At 38.9% G+C, this 19,431-nt stretch overlaps 1 protein-coding gene across 1 annotated transcript in view; it reads left to right on the top strand.

Annotated features, from left to right (window-relative positions):
* The first annotated feature begins 964 nt into the window (after positions 1-964).
* RIMS2 (regulating synaptic membrane exocytosis 2) overlaps positions 965-19,431 on the top strand; it is a 631,678-nt gene continuing 613,211 nt past the window's right edge. The window contains 1 exon segment of the mRNA XM_079106841.1: positions 965-2,094. Within this exon segment, the coding sequence (XP_078962967.1) occupies positions 1,919-2,094 (176 nt within the window). The 5' untranslated portion in view covers positions 965-1,918.

Genomic DNA, 19,431 nt, shown 5'->3' on the forward strand with positions numbered 1-19,431 from the left:
GTGGCTTTGCCTCTTCCCTGGTCTTATTTCATTGAGCCCTTCTCCGTGCTTCGAAAATCAGACTCTGACTGAACCTCTGCTCTTGCTTCTCTGCCTCTTTGTAGACAAGCGGAGAGCCCAGAAGGGCCAAACCGGCGAAGCCCTTGACCCAAGCGCGCTCCTCCTGTCCCTGCGGTGAGGCTTTAAATCTTTCACGCTTGCAGCCTCGGCCGGCCGCCTATTCGTCCTCACCCCCACCCCAGCCCTGACAATCCCTGAGTGTCCCCAATCTCACCCTCGCGGTCTCCTACGGTCTTCCCCTCAGTACCCTCCGAGAATATCTCTGCCTGTTTTCCAGAACTTCCACGTTTCCCCGCTTCGTATCCCAGCCCGCGACACCACCTGCGCTCCCCACTCCCCTCTTATCCCACCGACCCCCATTCAGGTAACTCCTCGCGGCTCTTCCTCCCATTATTGGCCCCCGTCCTAACACTTTCAGGGGGACCCCCCTCGTGCACGTCCTCCCCCTTCAGGACTCCACCCGGACAGCTCCGGAGCTCTTCCGTCCTCGCGCCTCCACTCCTTCACTTCAGGGCCTGACACGCCAGCGCCTGTCCCCCGCGCCCCCACCGAACTCCATCTACTGACCTGACACTGGCGCTTCGCTGCACTCACGCTCCCTACCCGCCCCACACCTCGGGCGCCACCACCCAGCCCCCACGCTCACACCCCTCTCTACCTCCCCCACCTGCCACACCTGGCACCTCCTCCTCCACCTCCGCTCCCACTCTACCCCGCACTTCCACATACTGGGTTCTCCGCAGTCGGGCTCCCTCCTCCCTACCCCTCCCCGTTCGGCCCCAACCCACTCGGGTGGGGCGCCCGCCGTGCCGGGGCCTGGGCTGCGGGGAGGTGACGCGGCCCCCGCGGGAAGAGCCTGGAAGGCGGAGGGGCGGAGGCGGCGCGGGTGGCGGCAAGCGGCGGCGCAGCGAGCGGGCCCTACGCGCCGACTCCACGGACCCAAGGGGCGGCGGCGGCGGCGGCGGCGGCGGCTGAGAGACCCCGAGCGGCGCGTGATGAGGGCCGGGAGCCCGACCCTGCTGCGCGTCGGAGCTCGCTTGAATTCGGACGTGACAGTGGAAGGCCTTGGCCCCGAACACTCTCCGCCACTAGCCCCAGTCATTCCTTCTCGGCTTTCGCTTCCCCACTCTAGCCCAGGGTGGGGGTGGGGGTCTCCTGCGGCAGCCTCCGGCCCGGCGGCCGGATCTTCGCAGTTTCTGGAGGGTCCTCCTCTCAGCGCACAGGAGCCTTGTGACGCGTCAGCCGGCGGGACGGCTGAGCTGCTTCTCAGGGAAATCGCCCTGCTTCCTCACTACCCTCCCCGCTTTCGCCTCAGCGCTCCACCGGCCCGCCGGACGCCGCCTCCCGGCGCTCGGAGCGAGTTCCCGCGACTCCCCCGGGGGCCTGGTTCGCAGGCACCCCTTTCCCCTCCGAACGACGCGCGCGCCCCCGGCCCCCGCGGCGGCCGGACACACTCGCGTCCCGGCCCGCGCGCCGCCCTCCCGCCTGCTCCCTCCAGTCACCCCACCCTTAGCTGTCCCCGCCACCTTACTCCACTACCCTCCCCTGCCGCTCCGCGCACTCCGCCTCTGGGCCTCCAGCTCCTTTCTCCCCGAACCGCTCACTTGCCAGCCCCTCGCCCCCGGGAAGAAGAAACATTTCCCGGAGCGGTCTCCTCAACCCTCCCTTCCCCACCCCGCTTGCCCTCCCCTCCCCCGGCTCTTTCTTGGGGGAGGGGGGCTGTCGCCTCAGATTGAAGGCCATTGATTTGTATGTATTTGTCCCAGCGCCGGAGGCTGCCCCAGCCGCCCGCGCCTGTGCCGCTGCTGCCAGTGGAGTTGGCTCCCCGCTTCCCTAGGGTGGTTCAGCTCCACCAAACATGTCGGCTCCTGTCGGGCCCCGGGGCCGCCCGGCTGCCACCCCGGCGGCCTCTCAGCCGCCTCCGCAGCCCGAGATGCCCGACCTCAGCCACCTCACCGAGGAGGAGAGGAAAATCATCCTGGCTGTCATGGATCGGCAGAAGAAGGAAGAGGAGAAGGAGCAGTCAGTGCTCAAGTAAGGACCGGGCTCCATCTTCCCGCCTCCCTTCTGCCCCTCCGCCCCCTCGGTCGCTGCCCCGCGGCCGCCAGCGCGTCCCGATCGCCGCCCTCCCTCCCGCCCGCGGCGCCCGGGCCACGAGGGCTGCGGCCGGCTCCCGCCGCCGGGGCTGCTTTCTGGGTGTCAGAGCGCGGGGGTGTGTGTCTCGGAGGGAGGGCGCGGAGGCCGGCTGAGGTGACGGTGGCCAGTCTTAGGGCGGTGTAATTTTCCCCGGCCGCCCTCCGGCTTCCCCGCCGGGCCAGTTCAGCTCCGTGGTCCTGGTGGGGATGGGGTTGAACCAGGCTGCTGGTGTTCCCTTTTCCTTTCCCGCCCTCCTCTCGAGGAGGCAGTGACTGGACAAGGAATCCAATATGGCCGTGCACAGGTGCTCCCTGGCCGGACCCAGGCGGAGGCGCGCCGACCCGGGTTGCGGGCGCCGCCGGGGGTCCCTTGCCCTGTGCCTCCGCCGGGCCGCTTTGTCCCTTGCGCCGGGAAGAGGAGAGCTGCCCTCGGTCGCCGCCGGCACGAGGGCGGCGGCACCGGCGAGGGGCCCTAAACCTCTGTAGCGTTTCGGGTGGGTGTGCGGCCGCCGCCATTTCCAGCCCCTCCCCCTCGGCGGGTGCTAACTCCCTGCACTCTGTCTGCTCTTCCTGTTTTGCAACTAGTAAATCTGTGTAATCCTGTAAGAGCCTCCAGCTCGTACCAGTATTGTGGTTTGATTGCTTCCTACCTCGTGAAGTTCTACTCTTTGTGCTCGTGGTCCAGGCAGCCCGGATTTGCCGAGGGTGGGAGGCGTAATGTAGCACCCAGGCATTGGTTAGCTGCTGTGTAACTTCAGCACTAGGGAACTGTCCAGGCGGGTTATCTTGAGCTCTGAGATTCCTTCTCCTCAGTGTAACCAGATTTGTTCTACAGGTTTTGCTTTATTAATGTTTCATGGTTGTTTGATTTCTCGGTTACTACGAAGAGATCGGCAAAACAAGTGTAACCTTTGTATGTATTTTTCCACTCAACTTTTTTCTTTTTCTTTGAAATGAGTCATTTGGTGAAAGATTAAGTTTATATATCAAAGGGGGACCGTTCTTTTGTCATGTCATCAAATCTACTTTCCCCTTATTCTTCATAGAAATGCACGATTGAAAGTGTCGGGTTTTTCTATGAAGGAAATAACATGCTGACCTCAACACAAATTTTAAAAAACAGGTTGTTAAGTTCAGTATTCTTTCATGCATTTATAAAGACATAGTCTTTGTGGCCTATACATATATATTTTTCCATATTTTAATGAAAACTACTTCATATAATTTGTGTAATAAACCTATACCAAATAGTCTCATCTTAGAAAAAAGATACAATTTCTCCTGAGATATTGAAGAAGAGCAAATGTATTCCGGACATATTGACTGAAATTAAGAATTACTTCTTCAAAGCTAACTTTTGTGTTCGAATGTTTATTTGAGAATGTGATTTATCAATTGGCATTGGATAAGAAAACTAAGCAAGTTGAGCAGTTTATTTCAACTAGTGGAAGAACAAAGAAGTAGTTTGAAAAGCACTTTTAGCATACTCTTAACTCTGCTTAACTTTATTATGGACACTAACAAAGTCAAGCTTTTGATAACTTACAGTTTTATGTTTAAATATATGCATTCATACTTTTTGCTATAATTGCTAAAAACTACTGTTGCCGAAGTGATGCTTAAGGCATAGTTTTATTTTTTTGACTTACATATTTAAATGTAAAAATGTGTTTTTTTAAATAGTATGCTAAATCATTGTGATTATTGACTAGTTCATTACAGTTCTTTGTCTGTTTAGCATACAGAAATTTAAGTGAACTTTTGAGTATTGAATTAAGAATTATTCAAAATTAATAATATATTTCATAGGAAAATGTTGTAAAAGATTTTTTAGGTAGCTGCATAAGTATATGATATATCTGTATGTAAAACTACATACTATGCAAATACATGTTTGTGCATTTAATGTGCATAATTTAGGTAGAAAATTCTCTAAATATTTATTCATGAGATATATAACGTACCCATGAAAAATAGGTATTTATATATCTAAATTTGTTTATTTAAAATAAAATTATTTAAAATATCTATTTGCATTTCTACCTAACAGTCTTGGAAAGGGATCTTACCCTCAAAATGGCTATATGATTTCAGAACTGTATTTATATTCATTTTAAGAAGTTACTTGGAGACTAAAGCATACTATATTTAGTTTTAAATATTGTTTAAAATGTTTTGTAGTATATTATCAATATTGGATATTAAATAAATATGATATGTAAGAAAAATAATACCAATTGATTACTATTTCGAAGAAAGCTTTAGATTCTGACTAAACTAGCCTTTCTCTGTAGTGGCACTCATTTAGTTGCAAGTTAATATCTATTCTGATAGGTCATAGAAATAAACCGAAATCCAAATTCACATCTGCTACCTTTTAACAACTATGTTAAAAATAAGTTTGGCGTGTGAAGAGTTTGAAACTGCTGTATGAAAATATTTTTTTGCGTGATCTGTGAGATTCAATATTCATGTTAAGTATTAAGCAAAGTGAGGTGTGCATACCCGAGGGCATCACATGATGCTATTTTGGAATACAGAAAGAGAATATTAAAGTTTCTATTTCTATTTGCAAAAGAAAGAAATTAAACTTCATTAATATTTAATATATAGATTGGCAGTACTAAGATACATATAATCTTTAAATAAATGGGCATATCTTAAGAGGTTCATGCCTGAGATAGTTTTTCCATAATTTAATTCATGCATTACAGTTGTACATAGTGGTGGGATTCATTGTGACATATTCAAACATGTATAGTATATAACAATGTAATTTGGCCAGTATCATTTCTCAGTATTTCCCCTATCCTTCCCTTCCTCCCTCTGCCTGGTTCCTTTCTTTTACTTTACTGATCTCCCTTTGTTTTTCATGAGATTCACTCCAGGTTTCTTTTCCTATTTCCTCTCTAACTTCCACGTGTGAGAGAAAACATGCCACCCTTGACTTTCTGAGTTTGGCCTATTTCACTTAACATAATGTTCCAGAGATAGTCTGTGCATAAAAATAGGCACATGTATGTCAAATATTGTGTGTATCTTTGTGTGTGTGCACACATGTATGGCTATATGTACACATGTATGTGAACATAAAAACAAATATGTACTGCAGTTTGCTTTTTAGGAGATCAGTTCACATCTGATAATATATACCTGTCTTATTCATTTTCATGACTATAACTCATTTGATGAACTTTCTGCAATTTCTTTAGTATCATATTAAGGGTATTTAAGTTGTTTCTGGTCCCCCCCACCCCCACTCACCTCCCCTGGTACTGAGGAATGAGCCTAGGAATGCTTTACCACTGAGTTATATCCCCAGCCCTTTTTTATTTTTTATTTTGTGGCAATCTCACTAAGTTACCCAGGTCGGCCTTGAACTTGCAGTCCTCCTGCCTCAGCTTCCCAAGTCGCTGGGATTATAGGCATGTGCTACAACATCTGGCTTTTTTTAAAGTATTCTATCATTAGAAACATTTTGATATATATATATATATATATATATATATATATATATAAAATCCCACATGTACGAGTATATTTCCAGAATAAATTCCTAGACACAAAATTTTTGGTCAAAGTGTCAGTATATTTTAAATTTTTATAAATATTACTATCCTTGAGGAAATATGTAAAAATGATATGTAGGAAGGAGACTTCCCCTCTTCTTTGCTAACTCAGTGTGTGGTGAACTTTATTAGGATTTCAGTGAAAAATATGCCAGTGTCAATTAAATTTGCAATTTTTCTATGTTCAGTTGAGAGCCTTTTACATTTGCTTAGAGCAATTTATATTTTCTGCTAGTAACTTTTAGTGATTTGTTAATGCTCTTTATTAATTCTTTGCTTTAGGACCTGTTTGTGCCTGGTCAAGAGTTTTTAAAAGATGTATTTGACTTTATTACATTTTTGTTTTGTTACTTTTGAGTTTGTGATCTATTTAGCAGTCTTTCAACTTCTAATATTAAAAAAAATCATTTCCTTCTTACATTGCATGTCAGATAAATTATGCAATTGAATCATGAAGACGTGTGTGTGTGTGTGTGTGTGTGTGTATGGTAGTTAGGATTGAATCCAGGGGTGCTCTACTACTGAACTACATATCCACCCCTTTTTATTTTGGGATAGAGTCTTGCTAAGTTGCTTAGACAGACCTTGAACTTGGGATCCTCCTGCATCAACCTCCTGCTGGCATTATAGGCATGTGCTACCACCTCCAGACATCCTGAAGACTTAAATAAGTATGATTTTTACAATGTGTAAATAACCATTGCCATTGTCCCAAACTGAAAGCTTGTTAATTTTCTAAGGATTCCAAGTGTACTCTACAAATTGATTGGCATTTTATAAGAAAGTGCCTAATATGTTTTTATATATATTTTATATTTTAAAGTAAGGGCAATTAAATACCTTCCAGTTGACAATACACCTTAATAAAGAACTAATTAAGACTGTGTGATGAATAAAAAGGTAGTGGATACAAGTGTGATACGCCAGATGAATTTTTTACTTGAAACCTTCCTTTACTGATTAATAGCTATAGGATTTGCTTATGTTATGTTGTCCCTGAGTTACCTCATCTATTCTGAATAATAATGAGGGATTGTTGTGATCATTATAGACTTAAGTGTCCTGCCTTGCATATGTTGGTATGCAATAAATAATCATTATTATTAACTGGTTGTAGACAGTGCTTTTTCAGCCTTAACATTTTCATAGCATTCCTAGATGAAATTTTCTCATTTTCTAAATATTGAGAGATTCTGTCCTTTGTTTACCAGGAAGCTTTTCAGTAACTTAATTCTTTGTCTGTAAGATTAAGGGTGGAAAGAGGGTCTTGGAAGTAGTTTCTTTAGCAAAAACCATCTTAGGGAGACTGATAACTAAGGCATAGTTGTGAAAATAATACTGACATGAAATTATTGGTTATTGATAAGATAATGATTGTCAAAGGTGATTGTGTGATGGAAACTGATTTGTGCATTGTCCTTAGAATTGCCTGGGATCAATTTTGATTCTATTATTTTACCAAATATGCATTTACTTATTTCTCTTATTCATGTTAAGCTAGAAAACCTCTTCAGGTTAAGCTAAATCCGAAGTGTGGTTATTAGAGCTTAGAATGCTCTTCTTCATATTTTCCCTCAAATAAACTCCATCTTTGCATGATTGCCTCTATCTCATTCTTTTGACCTTTGCTTCAAATTTGCATCTTTAGAGAGCTCTCTTCTGCCCATACTTCCTTAAATATGTTCTCTCCTTTATTCTTTATTACAATATTTTTTATATTTCCCTAATTATTCTTATAAAAATTTACAGTGATTTGTTTGTTCACTTGTTTATGGTCTCTTTTGCTAAATTATAAACTCCCAGAGAGTAGACATCATGCCTGTCTTGTTCATAATTGAAACCTCAACTCTGATTTAATACAATGCCTTACACATAGTACTACTAAAAAATTAGGTGAATGAATGAAAATATTGGGAATGAAATACTATATTCATATAGGTAGTGCTTACTTTTAAGGTGAAATCTAATAATCCTAAAGAAAAAGGATTGTTTATGTAGTAGTGTCCTTTTTGAAATCAAATGTAATCTTTAAACTTATGCTGTATTTTATTTATTTTGCTTAGAGAAAAACTTACAGTATTTGTGTCTGATTGAAACTCTCATTTGGACTAGGAACTTACTTATTTTGACTAGAAAACAGAAAAAACTTGTGATATTGTATCATTTTTAATTCAAAGAATATTAGAAATTAAGGAGTATTTTGCTTTAAAAATTACTTTCAGAACATTTAAAAATTTCCATTGTGTTCAGCAGAGCTGAGTACTTAGGAGTGCACAGAATGCCTTAAATAGAAGGAGTCATGTATTTCAGGGACAGAGAGTCTAAGGACAACCATAGTCATATGGATTATGATTGTAAAAATGTTAAGTGTCATGAAAAAATACTGTAAAGGAGTTTTTAGTACATTATAATCATAGTAAAAAAATTAGACTAACCTTATAAGTAGTTTTGTTGTTTCTTTGGTATTATTGAGGGTGTCAGACCGTTTCCCTTATAAACTCTCTAAAAGTTTCATTCCTAGACTTTTGTATTCTCTGGTCATCTAATGGAATCCAGTTATTTCTGGTGTCAAAAATACTTTTAACCATTGTCAACTAAACCTTAGTTCACTGTAAAAAATGTGATAAATTACAATTAAAACATTGCATGGGAAGTGCTAGGAGATCACTATGTACCAATGTATAATGAATATATTTATACAAGAGGTATTTCTGATCTGATTTTGGGGAGACGGCATCTCTTCTCTCTCAAAGGATGGGCGGATGTTAGCTGGGTAGATGAAGATACTTTCAAGCAAAAATCCTAAAACATACAGGTCTCCCTTTCCCAAAGAACTTTTTTTTTTTTTTATAAAAGTTGCATGGCATGTGGGTCATGGTCAAAAAACTCACTTGAAGTGGTTCAGGAGAGCTTAGGGCGTAGTTTTATTTTTTTTTAAATTAATGCATCTTAGAATATAGAGTTTAAGAGGAGATGAGTCAGTAGAGGAAACTGGAGGAATGTCAAGGGTCAGACCTTGTTAAGACCTTATATACTGTTCTTTGGATTTGAGTTTAATCCTGAAAGCAGTGGGAAATCACATAGAAGTTTTAAGCAGTGGCACAGTATAACTAGGCTTTCGTTGGAAAACAAAAGCAAAAACTCTCCTACAGCATTGATTGATGAGAAGATGTACTACTAGAGACAAGGGCACCAGTTAGGAGATTTACAGTAATCCAGGTGATAAATGATGAAGCTGTACAAATAAGGCAATGGAGGTGGAAATGGAGAATGCAGACAGATTTTTGAAGTTTACAAGCCAAAATTGCCAGGATTAGCAACTGGGTGTACGGTCAGGTAAGCTCTTAAGATTCTTGCTTGCTTGACTACTATACATAGTATAAATTTGCTGGGTCTGCTCATCTCATTGATGGTTTAGCTCTCTGAACTCATCTGATTTTAGGACCAGTATTTTCTTAGGGTGCAGTTGTTAAATGACTTCTTTTATTGTTTTAACTAAAGAGTTTATAAAATGCATTTGAATCACTAGAAGTCACTACAACTTGGGATATAGTGGGTTGGGGTGGCAAACAATAGAACAGTAGTAAAATGATGAAAAGGAAGAAGGAAGAAAAGAGGACAAAGGAAAAAGGGGAGAAGGAAAAAGGCCAGGGCTCCTTGAGTCCATTCATACTTGGCAGAATCCTACTTAATAGCTTTTAAAACTTTTTTATTTCATGTCATACAATCTTTCAAAACTCCTGGACTGTCTCTCTTTTATCAAATTTTCTTTGCTCCCATTAATAGTGAATGTCTTACCCTCTGACTTTGTTTCATCCTTTGGATATTTTAAGCTATCACACAATCTTTATTTTTTACATTAGGTTTAACTACAATAAATTTCCTTCCATGAGTGTATTCCTCCATCATCTCTAAGGGAATTTTGCAGATGTGAATGTATTTTAAGACAATATAGACAGGAAATTAGCAATGGAAATGACCTGTTGAAGTTGGTGAAGATTATGTTTAAGTTTTGAAGTAACAAGTTCCATAATTATGATTGGAGGTAGGGTTATCCACAGAAAAAGTTTAGAATCATTAATGATATAATATCTCACCTACTTCCTCTCTGGTACTGTTACCTAAAGAATTGAAGGCAAACTGGGCAAAGTGGCACACACCTGTAATCTCAGAGGCATGGGAGGCTGAGGCAGGAGGATTACAAGTTTGAGGCCAGCCTTGGAACTTAGCATGGCCCTCAGTAATTTAGTGAGATCCTGTCTCAAAATAAAAAAATAAAAAAGGGCTGGAGATGTAGCTCAGTGGTTGAAGGCCTCTGGGCTAAATCCCCAGTACCAAAAATAGCAGGGGAAAAAAATAAAAGGAAAAAGAATTGAAGGCAACAAGATAGTATTAGTTTTCCAAGAATTAGCACCTTTTATATAGTTTATATATTATGAACATTTATTTTATCTGTATTATTTATGCACATCAGAAGCTCTAATGTATATTTTCTGTACAACATAGTGCTAGCTAAATGCTTTTTAAAGGTTTTTAGAATTAACTTTTAGATAGTTTTATATTATAAACATTTAATATTTTTATGTAACACTGCATAATTTGGTAGGTTTTGCTAGATAGAGGGTCTGAATAAATGCTGCTTTAGGCATAGGAAAAAGATGATATTTTTTGTCCTGTAAAGAGTTTTTTTTTTCCCCAACCAAATTTATGAAAATGGCTTGGCAGTTTCACACATCCTGTTACTAGCGTCCAGGCTGCTTAAAACTGGGGGAAAAGTACACTAAACAATAAAGTTAGCAGAATAACTGGTGTTTGATGCTTTGGTATTGTTCAATTCACAGACTGAGGTGATGCTCACATCCTTCTTATTTGTTGGTATAAGAACCCTCAACAATAAAATCTGTTGGAATTAAATTACAGACTGAATGTTTGTGTACCCCAAATTCATATGTTGAAACCTATATCCACAACATGATGGTAATGGAGGTAATAGAAGGTGGGGCATTTTGGGGATAATTAGGACACAAGGGCAGAGCCCTCACTAATAGGATTAGTGCCCTTATTTAAAACAAAAAGGCTTCATAGAGCTTCTTTATCCTACTACCTTGTGAGGTTATGGCAAGACGGTGACCTATAAACCAGGAAGCAGGCCTGTACCATACAATGAATGTGTCACCACCTTGAACTTGGACTTCCTAGACTCTGGAACTATGAAAAATAAATTTCTGTTGTTTATAAGCCATGCAGTATATGGTACTTTATCATAATGGCTCAATAGACAAACGCATGGGACAGCCCAGTAGTCACCATACAGAGGAAATCCATCTTCCTTGCAACATGTGTATTTAAGAATTTTATGACTAAGACTTTTAGTTTTAACTTAGACCAGACAATCACTGAAGAGAGGTCAAAGAAAATTTAGTACCATGAAAATACTTTTGGAGTTAACCATTGCACAGATATTTAAAGGTTTTTCAAAGTTAAACAAGTAAAAGAAAATAATAATAAGAGAATTTGTATTAGTTAACATGATGTTAGTTACAGTAACATAAGCTGAACATAAACTTGGTTGGAAGAAAAAAATGTTGTAAGGGCCAAAAAAATGCCATCTTTCTCTTGTGCCTACAGCAGTATTTGTTCAGACCCTCTATTTAGCAAAACCTCCCAAATTATGTATATGTTACATAATTTGCAGTCACTTAACACATGTAAGTGCTCATGTTAACACATGTGTTATTCATGTAGGGTCTAATGGGGGTGGATGAGGGTAGTTATCCACCATATGAACCCATCTAGACGCAAGCAGGGCTGGGAAAGCTAATCCAGAGTCAGGCAACTGCTCCATAGCAACAGCTTCATGAAATGAAAGTACAAATCTGATGACCACCTAGACATCTCCACCACAAAATTCATTTTTGACAGAAAAAAATTGTGTTGATAAAAGTATTAATTCTTTCAGGCTAAAGACAACTTTGGGTTAAAAGGAATTAAGTATGATAAAACAGATTTTTCATCTGTGTGTCTGGGAAGCAAACTGTTAGAAAAATGGTAGTAATTACCTCGAATGCCAACAGACAGCTCAGGTTTCCACCTGTTGAAAACTGGGTTAGGTGACTGTTCTTCATATTCTTACAACTCTTATTGTATACCTCTGTCATAAGTGCTAACATAATAATAGCCAACATTTATTAAATACAGAATAGATAGCTGCCAACATCTTAAGAAATTATTGTTTTGGGGTCATAATTGGAAGAAGTTTCATTGTTACTTCTCTTGGCCATGAGAGCTGTTAGTTATGGTGTGTGGTATTAATTAAACTAACAAGTAAGCAGTGGCCAACAAATGAAATCAATGAGAACAAAATGTATTTAATAATATCATTTCCATTAAGTTTTCACTTAATTATGATTTATTCCAGCATGGTAAACACTGTTTTTTACCCCCCATCATTGGGCTATTTTTCTGTTTGAAATAGTTAGCATCTTAGAAATCAACAATAACAAAATTCCCTGGACAATAATAATGGTGGTATTGTGGTGATAGAAAGCTAAATGGATCCTCAGAGAGAATGTTTGAAATTGGATCATCTTGTAGGTATGTTCCAAAAGAGAAATAGAAATTTAAAATCAGAGAAATTTGAGTGTAGACATTTAAATATCTGATTTAGAGGGTATAAACCTTGAAAACCTAAGTCTTCAGGATGAGGGCTCAGTGTTTAGAATACAACTGATGAAGTTGAATTTCTGGATGATAAAGGATATAAAGAATATTTCCATGTCATCAGTGACCAAGTCTTCAGGTTTGTTAACAATAATGAGGTAACATGGTAGCAAGGTTAAGCCAAAGAAATGAAGTGGTCAGTGTGTGTAAATAAACTATTTGATTTGAGGTAAATTTTGGCTAAAGTTACCTTAAATTAAAGAGACTTTGTAATACCTACATCTCATGCTTAATTTCCTTTAAGTTTTTTCCCTTTAATTTTTCAGTAAAGTTATGATAGTAAAATTCCAGTTTACTTTTGTTGATATAGTAACAATTTAGGGTACCTATAAAGACAATTCTGTAGCACCATAGGTTGTCTCAGCTGAGGATCTGAGAAAGAACATGTAGAAGTAAGAGAAAGAGAAGTGGAATTTCAGGAACATGGGATTAGTATTCAGTTTTTATTCTAAGTATATCCCATACAAGGTTTTGTTTGAATTTGAATGTATCTGTAATCTTGCAGCAAGACTTGAAAGAGGGAACTAACATTCTTTCAGGGTTTACTTTGTACTAGGAGCAAGTCATGATTCTTGTAAGAGGAGGAATACTGATTTTTACCTAGATCTTTGTACCTAGATCTTTCTACCTCAAAACTATTCTCTTTCCCTGACATTGCCATTTATTTAGCCTTATGGAAAACAGTGCTCAAGTGTCTGGACTCTGGAGTCAGACAGTCTGGGTTTGAATTCTGCTCTGTTATTTAGTACCTATGTACTTTACTGTGTTTATTTGTAAAATGGGGATAATAATAACACCTATTTTAAAGTCTGTTTTGTTTTTGTTCCAATTAATTATACATGACAGCAGAATGCATTTTGACACATTGTACACAGATGGAGCACAACTTCTCATTCCTCTGGTTGTACCGGATGCAGAGTCACCCCAGTTGTGTAATCATACATGTACATAGGGTAATAATGTCCGTGTTAGAGGCTGTTTTGAGAATTGAGTTTACATTTGTAAAGTCCTTAGAGGAAGGTCTAGCATACAAGTGCTAATAAATGTTAGTAGAAGAAAACACTGACAACAAGAGAGAATATCAGTTTCATCAATAGATACTTTTTATTCCTCAGTGTTAGGAATTGAACCCAGGGGTACTCTACCACTGTGCTATATCCCCAACCTCCCTCCCATCACCTTTTTTTTTTCCTTTTGAATTTTGTTTTGTTTTGTTTCGAGACAGGATCTCACTAAGTTGCTCAGGCTGGTGTCAAAATTGTGATTATGGGTGTGTGCCTCCACTCCTGCAGTAAATGCTTTTTGAAACATGCCTCCCCCCCCCAAGTTTTAATGCTTATCGAAAGGGTATTGCCACATTCATTAGTCAAGTAAGCTCTGAATCTTCCAAGCTTATTCATAGAATTCCTTGCATTAGTTTTCTTCTATTACTCTCAAAGTTGGTGACTTAAAATAATGCACATTTATATCTTAAAGTTCTGTAGATTCTTCTCATTTTAACCATATCTATGAATTTCTGTTTGCCATGGAAAGAAACATATTTTACATATTTCTAGGATGAGTTCAGAACATTTTTTGAGGGGGATTATTCTCACATTTTTTTATTCCAGTAGAAATGAGTTTGGATATATATTTTTAAATAAAAAACTGTATTACTTAGTATTTACAGTGCATTTTGTATCTGAGACACAAATTTCAGAATGATATCTCTGAAATAAAATTTTACAGTATATTTTTTAAAAGAATTTTTAATCTTTTTTTCCTGTGTTCTTTTTAGATATATATGACAGGAGAGTATATTTTGACACATTATACATACATGGAGCATAACTTATTCTAATTAGGGTCCCATTCTCGTGGTTGTATATGATGTGGAGTTTCACTGATCATGTATTCATTTATGAACATAGGAGAGTTATGTCTGATTCATTCTACTGTCTTTCCTATTCTCATCCCCCCTCCCTTCCCTTTATTCTCCTTTGTCTAATCCACTGAATCTTTGGGTTTATGATACTACATCTCCTTCAAATTACTGCCGATTTGCTCTTCACTTTTTATTAATTTAACAATTTGTAACTGAATTAACACGTTGGTCTAACTGGGGGTGAAGTGGACTGGCGGCAAGAAGTGTGAATGAATTGTCCTACATTCTGCATGTAACACTTCAGTAGTCTCCCTAAGTAGCCATTTTAGTCAATAATTTTATTTATTTTTTTAGGGTGAGGAATAAATAATTTTACCATTTGACTAACAGTGAAAAGTCATTGAAATATTCACAAATGCAATATTTTTGTTATCTGATGGTCATTTTTAAGACTCAGAATAAACTTTATATTCTAATACAAATAAGGAAAGATTTGGATTTGATCTTTTCACAAGAATATGAGTTTTCTTGGCATGTTTGTTTGAATAGTCATTTCTTTCCTCATAGTAAAGTGTGGCTTCATGTATTATCTTCTCTTTCCTGTAATGACTAGCTAAAAGTCTAGTGTAGTGAAAAGGTGTTACATGTACTGTGACTTAAACTTTATGGCAGTGTTTAAAATATAATCAATTGTTTTGACTTAGGTGTCTGAACATTGAAAGTAGCTAAGAAATAAAGTAAAAAATAAAGTAGTAAAATATTAATGTCAATTCATATTGCAATTTGTAGTTTTATATGTTAGTATAGATTAAATGTCAGACTCTAGTCAGAAGATAGAAACTACAATAGTAATTTGAACAAGGACATTTTAATGCAAAGGATTAACCCGAGGCAGGGAGCAGCCTTCTTTTCTAGGGCTGAGGAAGACTACCCACAAAAGAAACAAATGTGGAAGAAGTTTTCTCCCCCATGGCTTGTTGGAGGGTGTGACTATAGCACCTGTGCTGCCACAGGCTGGGACGGGCAAGCAGGAAATCGTGTGTGGTTTTTTTGGTGGAACTTGCTGATATACTTGCTGGGTTGCTCAAGAAACTCACTGGGAAACCTGTTAGGGTGCAGCTCATCTTACTGAATGTTACGGTTTGGATAGGAGGTGTCTGCAAAAAAGCTCATGTTTGAGACAATGCAAGAAGGTTCAGAGGAGAAATGATTGGGTTGTGAGAGTCTTAACCCAATCAGTGAATTAATCGCCTGATAGGGATTAACTGAGTGGTAACTGAAGTGGTAGGGTGTGGCTGGAGATTGGATTTGGAGCGTGGCTTTGGGGTATATATTTTGTATCTAGAGAGTGGAAACTCTCTCTCTCTCTGCTTCCTGATGACGTGAGCTGCTTCCCTCTGCCACACTCTTCTGCCATGATGTTCTGCCTCTCCTAGATCCCTGAGATATGGAGCCCGCCTTCTGTGGACTAAGATTTCAGAAACTGAGCTCTCAAATAAACTTTTCCTCCTCTATAGTTGTTCTGGTCAGATCTTTTAGTCACAGCAGCAAAATAGCTGACTGAAAAACTGACAAACTGCCTGCTGGTGTGCCATTAAAACTTGCTTGAAAGATATTTCTTGGGGTCTGTGAAACGTGCTAGGAGATTTAGTACTACTGAAGTAGTCCTTAAGTTCCAGGCAGCCAGGAACTATACAACAAAACCAACAAAACAGAACCTGGAAGAGACACCCCTTCTTCTTCAGTGTCATTATGGCTCCCTCTACTGACAAAGCTCAACATTGTGCCAACTGGTGAAGGGGAAATGATGAGTCCATACAAAATAGGACTGAAAAGGGTGTATTTGTAGTAGGCTAAACTTGTAGTAGCTTATGCTATCCTCAAATATCCATTATCTTAAAATAATATAGGTTTATTTCTTTTTCATGCTGCATATTTTCTCTGGGTTGCTTGGGATCTCTATTCCATGTCATCCTCATCCTGGGAGAAGCCACTTTCTGGCATATTGTGAACAGATGAAAAGGGAGATTGTATAATTGCTAGTTGTTTCTTCTCAGAAGTATGTATACAACTTTTGCTTGGCCAAAGCAAGTTACCGTATCATGCTTAACTCAAGGTAGAGAGAAGTATAAATTTTTCATGTATAGAGGGAGAATCAGAAATATTTACTGAAAAATGTAACTACCACAGGATTGATAGGATTGGCATTAAAAATTTATGTAATGCCTTGGATAATTATTTGTAATTCTTTAAAATTTTGTCTTATTTGCTTTGTGGATTTTATGAATTTTAGTGAAAAATAGCATTGACATAAAAATTGATGATGCTCTTAGCTTCTAGGTCAGTGAACTCATACTAGACAAGAAATTTATTTGTGTAAAGCAGTGAAATGGAGAACAAGCTTGTGCAGCAAGAAACATTTTTGAAGGATAGTTACAAATAGACTATTTTCAAAATTTTGCATTTTGAAAATTTGCATTAACTAATGTTTACAAGATATTACCTGAGATATGAAGTCTCTTTATGCTGAAAAAGGCTTTTTAATTTATGACCTTGGATAGGGGATAGAAAACAAGGGGTCTGAATTAGAGATCCAGCTCTATCATTTACAAGCTCTGTTATCTTGAAGAAATCACTTAAATTCCCTAAACTCTATAAAATGAAGATTTAAAAAATGAAGGTCTACAATTCCTTACCTGGAAGTTGTGGTGCCAAACATTTCTGAGAATTCAAAGATTTTGGACTTTAGAAATGTAAAGTTGCATATTCCAGCAGGGCCAGGATAGCAGTGCCAAATTGAAATATATTAATATTTCTGTGGTGAAAATTATGAATATTTATAGGTGGATTATATGGAGACTATAGCCTGATTCCAATTAAGGTCAGGTATTTTGACCCAGACTTATAAAACAGTTCTTGTTTTCAGAGCTTTTGTGGCTTAATTATGGCTAAGGAATTATGGGGCTGTCTTATCCTATCACAGTGTTAAAATGACACTGTTTTAAGTGAAAGTGCCTGTGTATAAATTACTGTGATATGTTATAATCATAATAGCCATTGACATTATCATTATTATTAGACACTTAAAATAATATTTAGAGGAAAGAATTGAAAATTAGGTTTTGCTCTTATAGGTTCATTTACATAGGACAATATTGGAGTCTTTATTGATACCAGATCGTTGCACATCAAAAACTGGTCATATGAAAATATAGCACCTCTTCATGTTCAAAACACTGGAAAAACTAGGGGTAGTAGGAACATACCTCAACATTGTGAAAACTATCTATGCTAAGCCTATGGCCAACATCATTCTAAATGGAGAAAAATTGAAAGAATTCCCTCTAAAAACTGGAACAAGACAAGGATGCCCTCTTTCACCACTTCTATTCAACTTTGTCCTTGAAACCCTAGCCAGAGCAATCAGACAGATGAAAGAAATTAAAGGGATACAAATAGGAAGAGAAGAACTCAAACTATCACTACTTGCAGACAATATGATTCTATATTTAGAAGATCCAAAAAATTCCATCAGAAAACTTATAGAACTCATAAATGAATTCATCAAAGTAGCAAGATATAAAATCAATACCCATAAATCAAATGCATTTCTATACATAAGTGATGAATCCACTGCAAGAGAAATTAGGAAAACTATCCCATTTACAATAGCCTCAAAAAGAAAAAAACAAAACAAAACAAAACAAAACAAAAAAAAACAAACCAGGGAATCAATTCAACAAAGGAGGTGAAAGACCTCTGCAATGAAAAATTCAGAACACTAAAGAAAGAAATTGAATAAGACCTTAGAAGATGGAGAGATCTCCCATGCTCTTGGATCAGCAGAATTAATGTTGTCAAAATGGCCATTCTACTAAAAGTGTTATACAGATTCAATGCAATTCTATTAAAATCTCAATGACATTCTTCATACAAATAGAAAAATCAATGATGAAATTCATTTGGGAATAAGAGACCCAGAATAACCAAGGCAGTCCTTCGCAAGAAGAGTGAAGCAGGAGGCATCACAATATCAGACCTTAAACTATATGACAAAGAAATAGTAACAAAAATGGCATGGTGTTGGCAGCAAAATAGACATGTAGACCAATGGTACAAAATAGAAGACAGAGACAAGCCCACCTAAATATGGTTATCTTATACTAGACAAAGATGCCAAAAATATACATTGGAGAAAAGCTCGCCACTTCAACAAATGGTGTTTGGAAAACTGGAAATCCATATGTAACAAACTGAAATTAAACCTCTATCTCTCACCCTGCACAAAAATCAACTCAAAGTGGATCAAAGACAATAAAACAGAGACTCTGCACTTAATAGAAGAAAAAGTAGGCCCAAATCTTTATCATGTCGACTTAGGACTTGCCTTCCTTAACCAGACTCCTAAAGTGCAAGAAGTAAAATTAAGAATCAATAAATGGGATCGATTCAAAGTAAAAAGCTTCTTCTCAGCAAAGGAAACAATCAATAATTTGAAGAGAGAGCCTCCAGGATGGGAAAAAAAACTTTACCACATGCGCTTCAGATAGAGCACTAATTTCCAAGTTATATAAAGAACTTAAAAAACACCAAAAACCCCCAAATAACTTAATCAATAAATGGGCTAAGGAACTGAATAGACACTTCACAGAAAAAATACAATCGATCAACAAACATGAAAAAATGTTCATCATTTCTTGCAATTAGAGAAATGCAAATCAAAACTCTAAAATTTCATCTCACTCTAGTCAGAATGGCAACTATCAAAAATACAAGCAATAATAAGTGTTATTGAGGATGTGGGAAAAAAGGTACACCTGTACATTGTTGGTGGGACTGCAGTTTGGTGCAACCACTCTGGGAAGCAGTATGGAGATTCCTAAGAAAACTTGGAATGGAACCACCATTTGACCCAGCTATCCCACTCCTCGATTCATAACCTCCTCGATTCAGCATACTACAGTGATGCAGCCGCATCAATGTTTATAGCAGCTCAATTCACAATAACTGAACTATGGAACCAACCTTGATGCCCTTCAACAGATGAATGCATAAAGAAAATGTGGAGACCCTTCATCTTATA

The sequence above is a fragment of the Sciurus vulgaris genome (genome assembly GCF_902686455.1).
Source record: "Sciurus vulgaris genome assembly, chromosome: 1".
Lineage (NCBI taxonomy): Eukaryota > Metazoa > Chordata > Mammalia > Rodentia > Sciuridae > Sciurus > Sciurus vulgaris.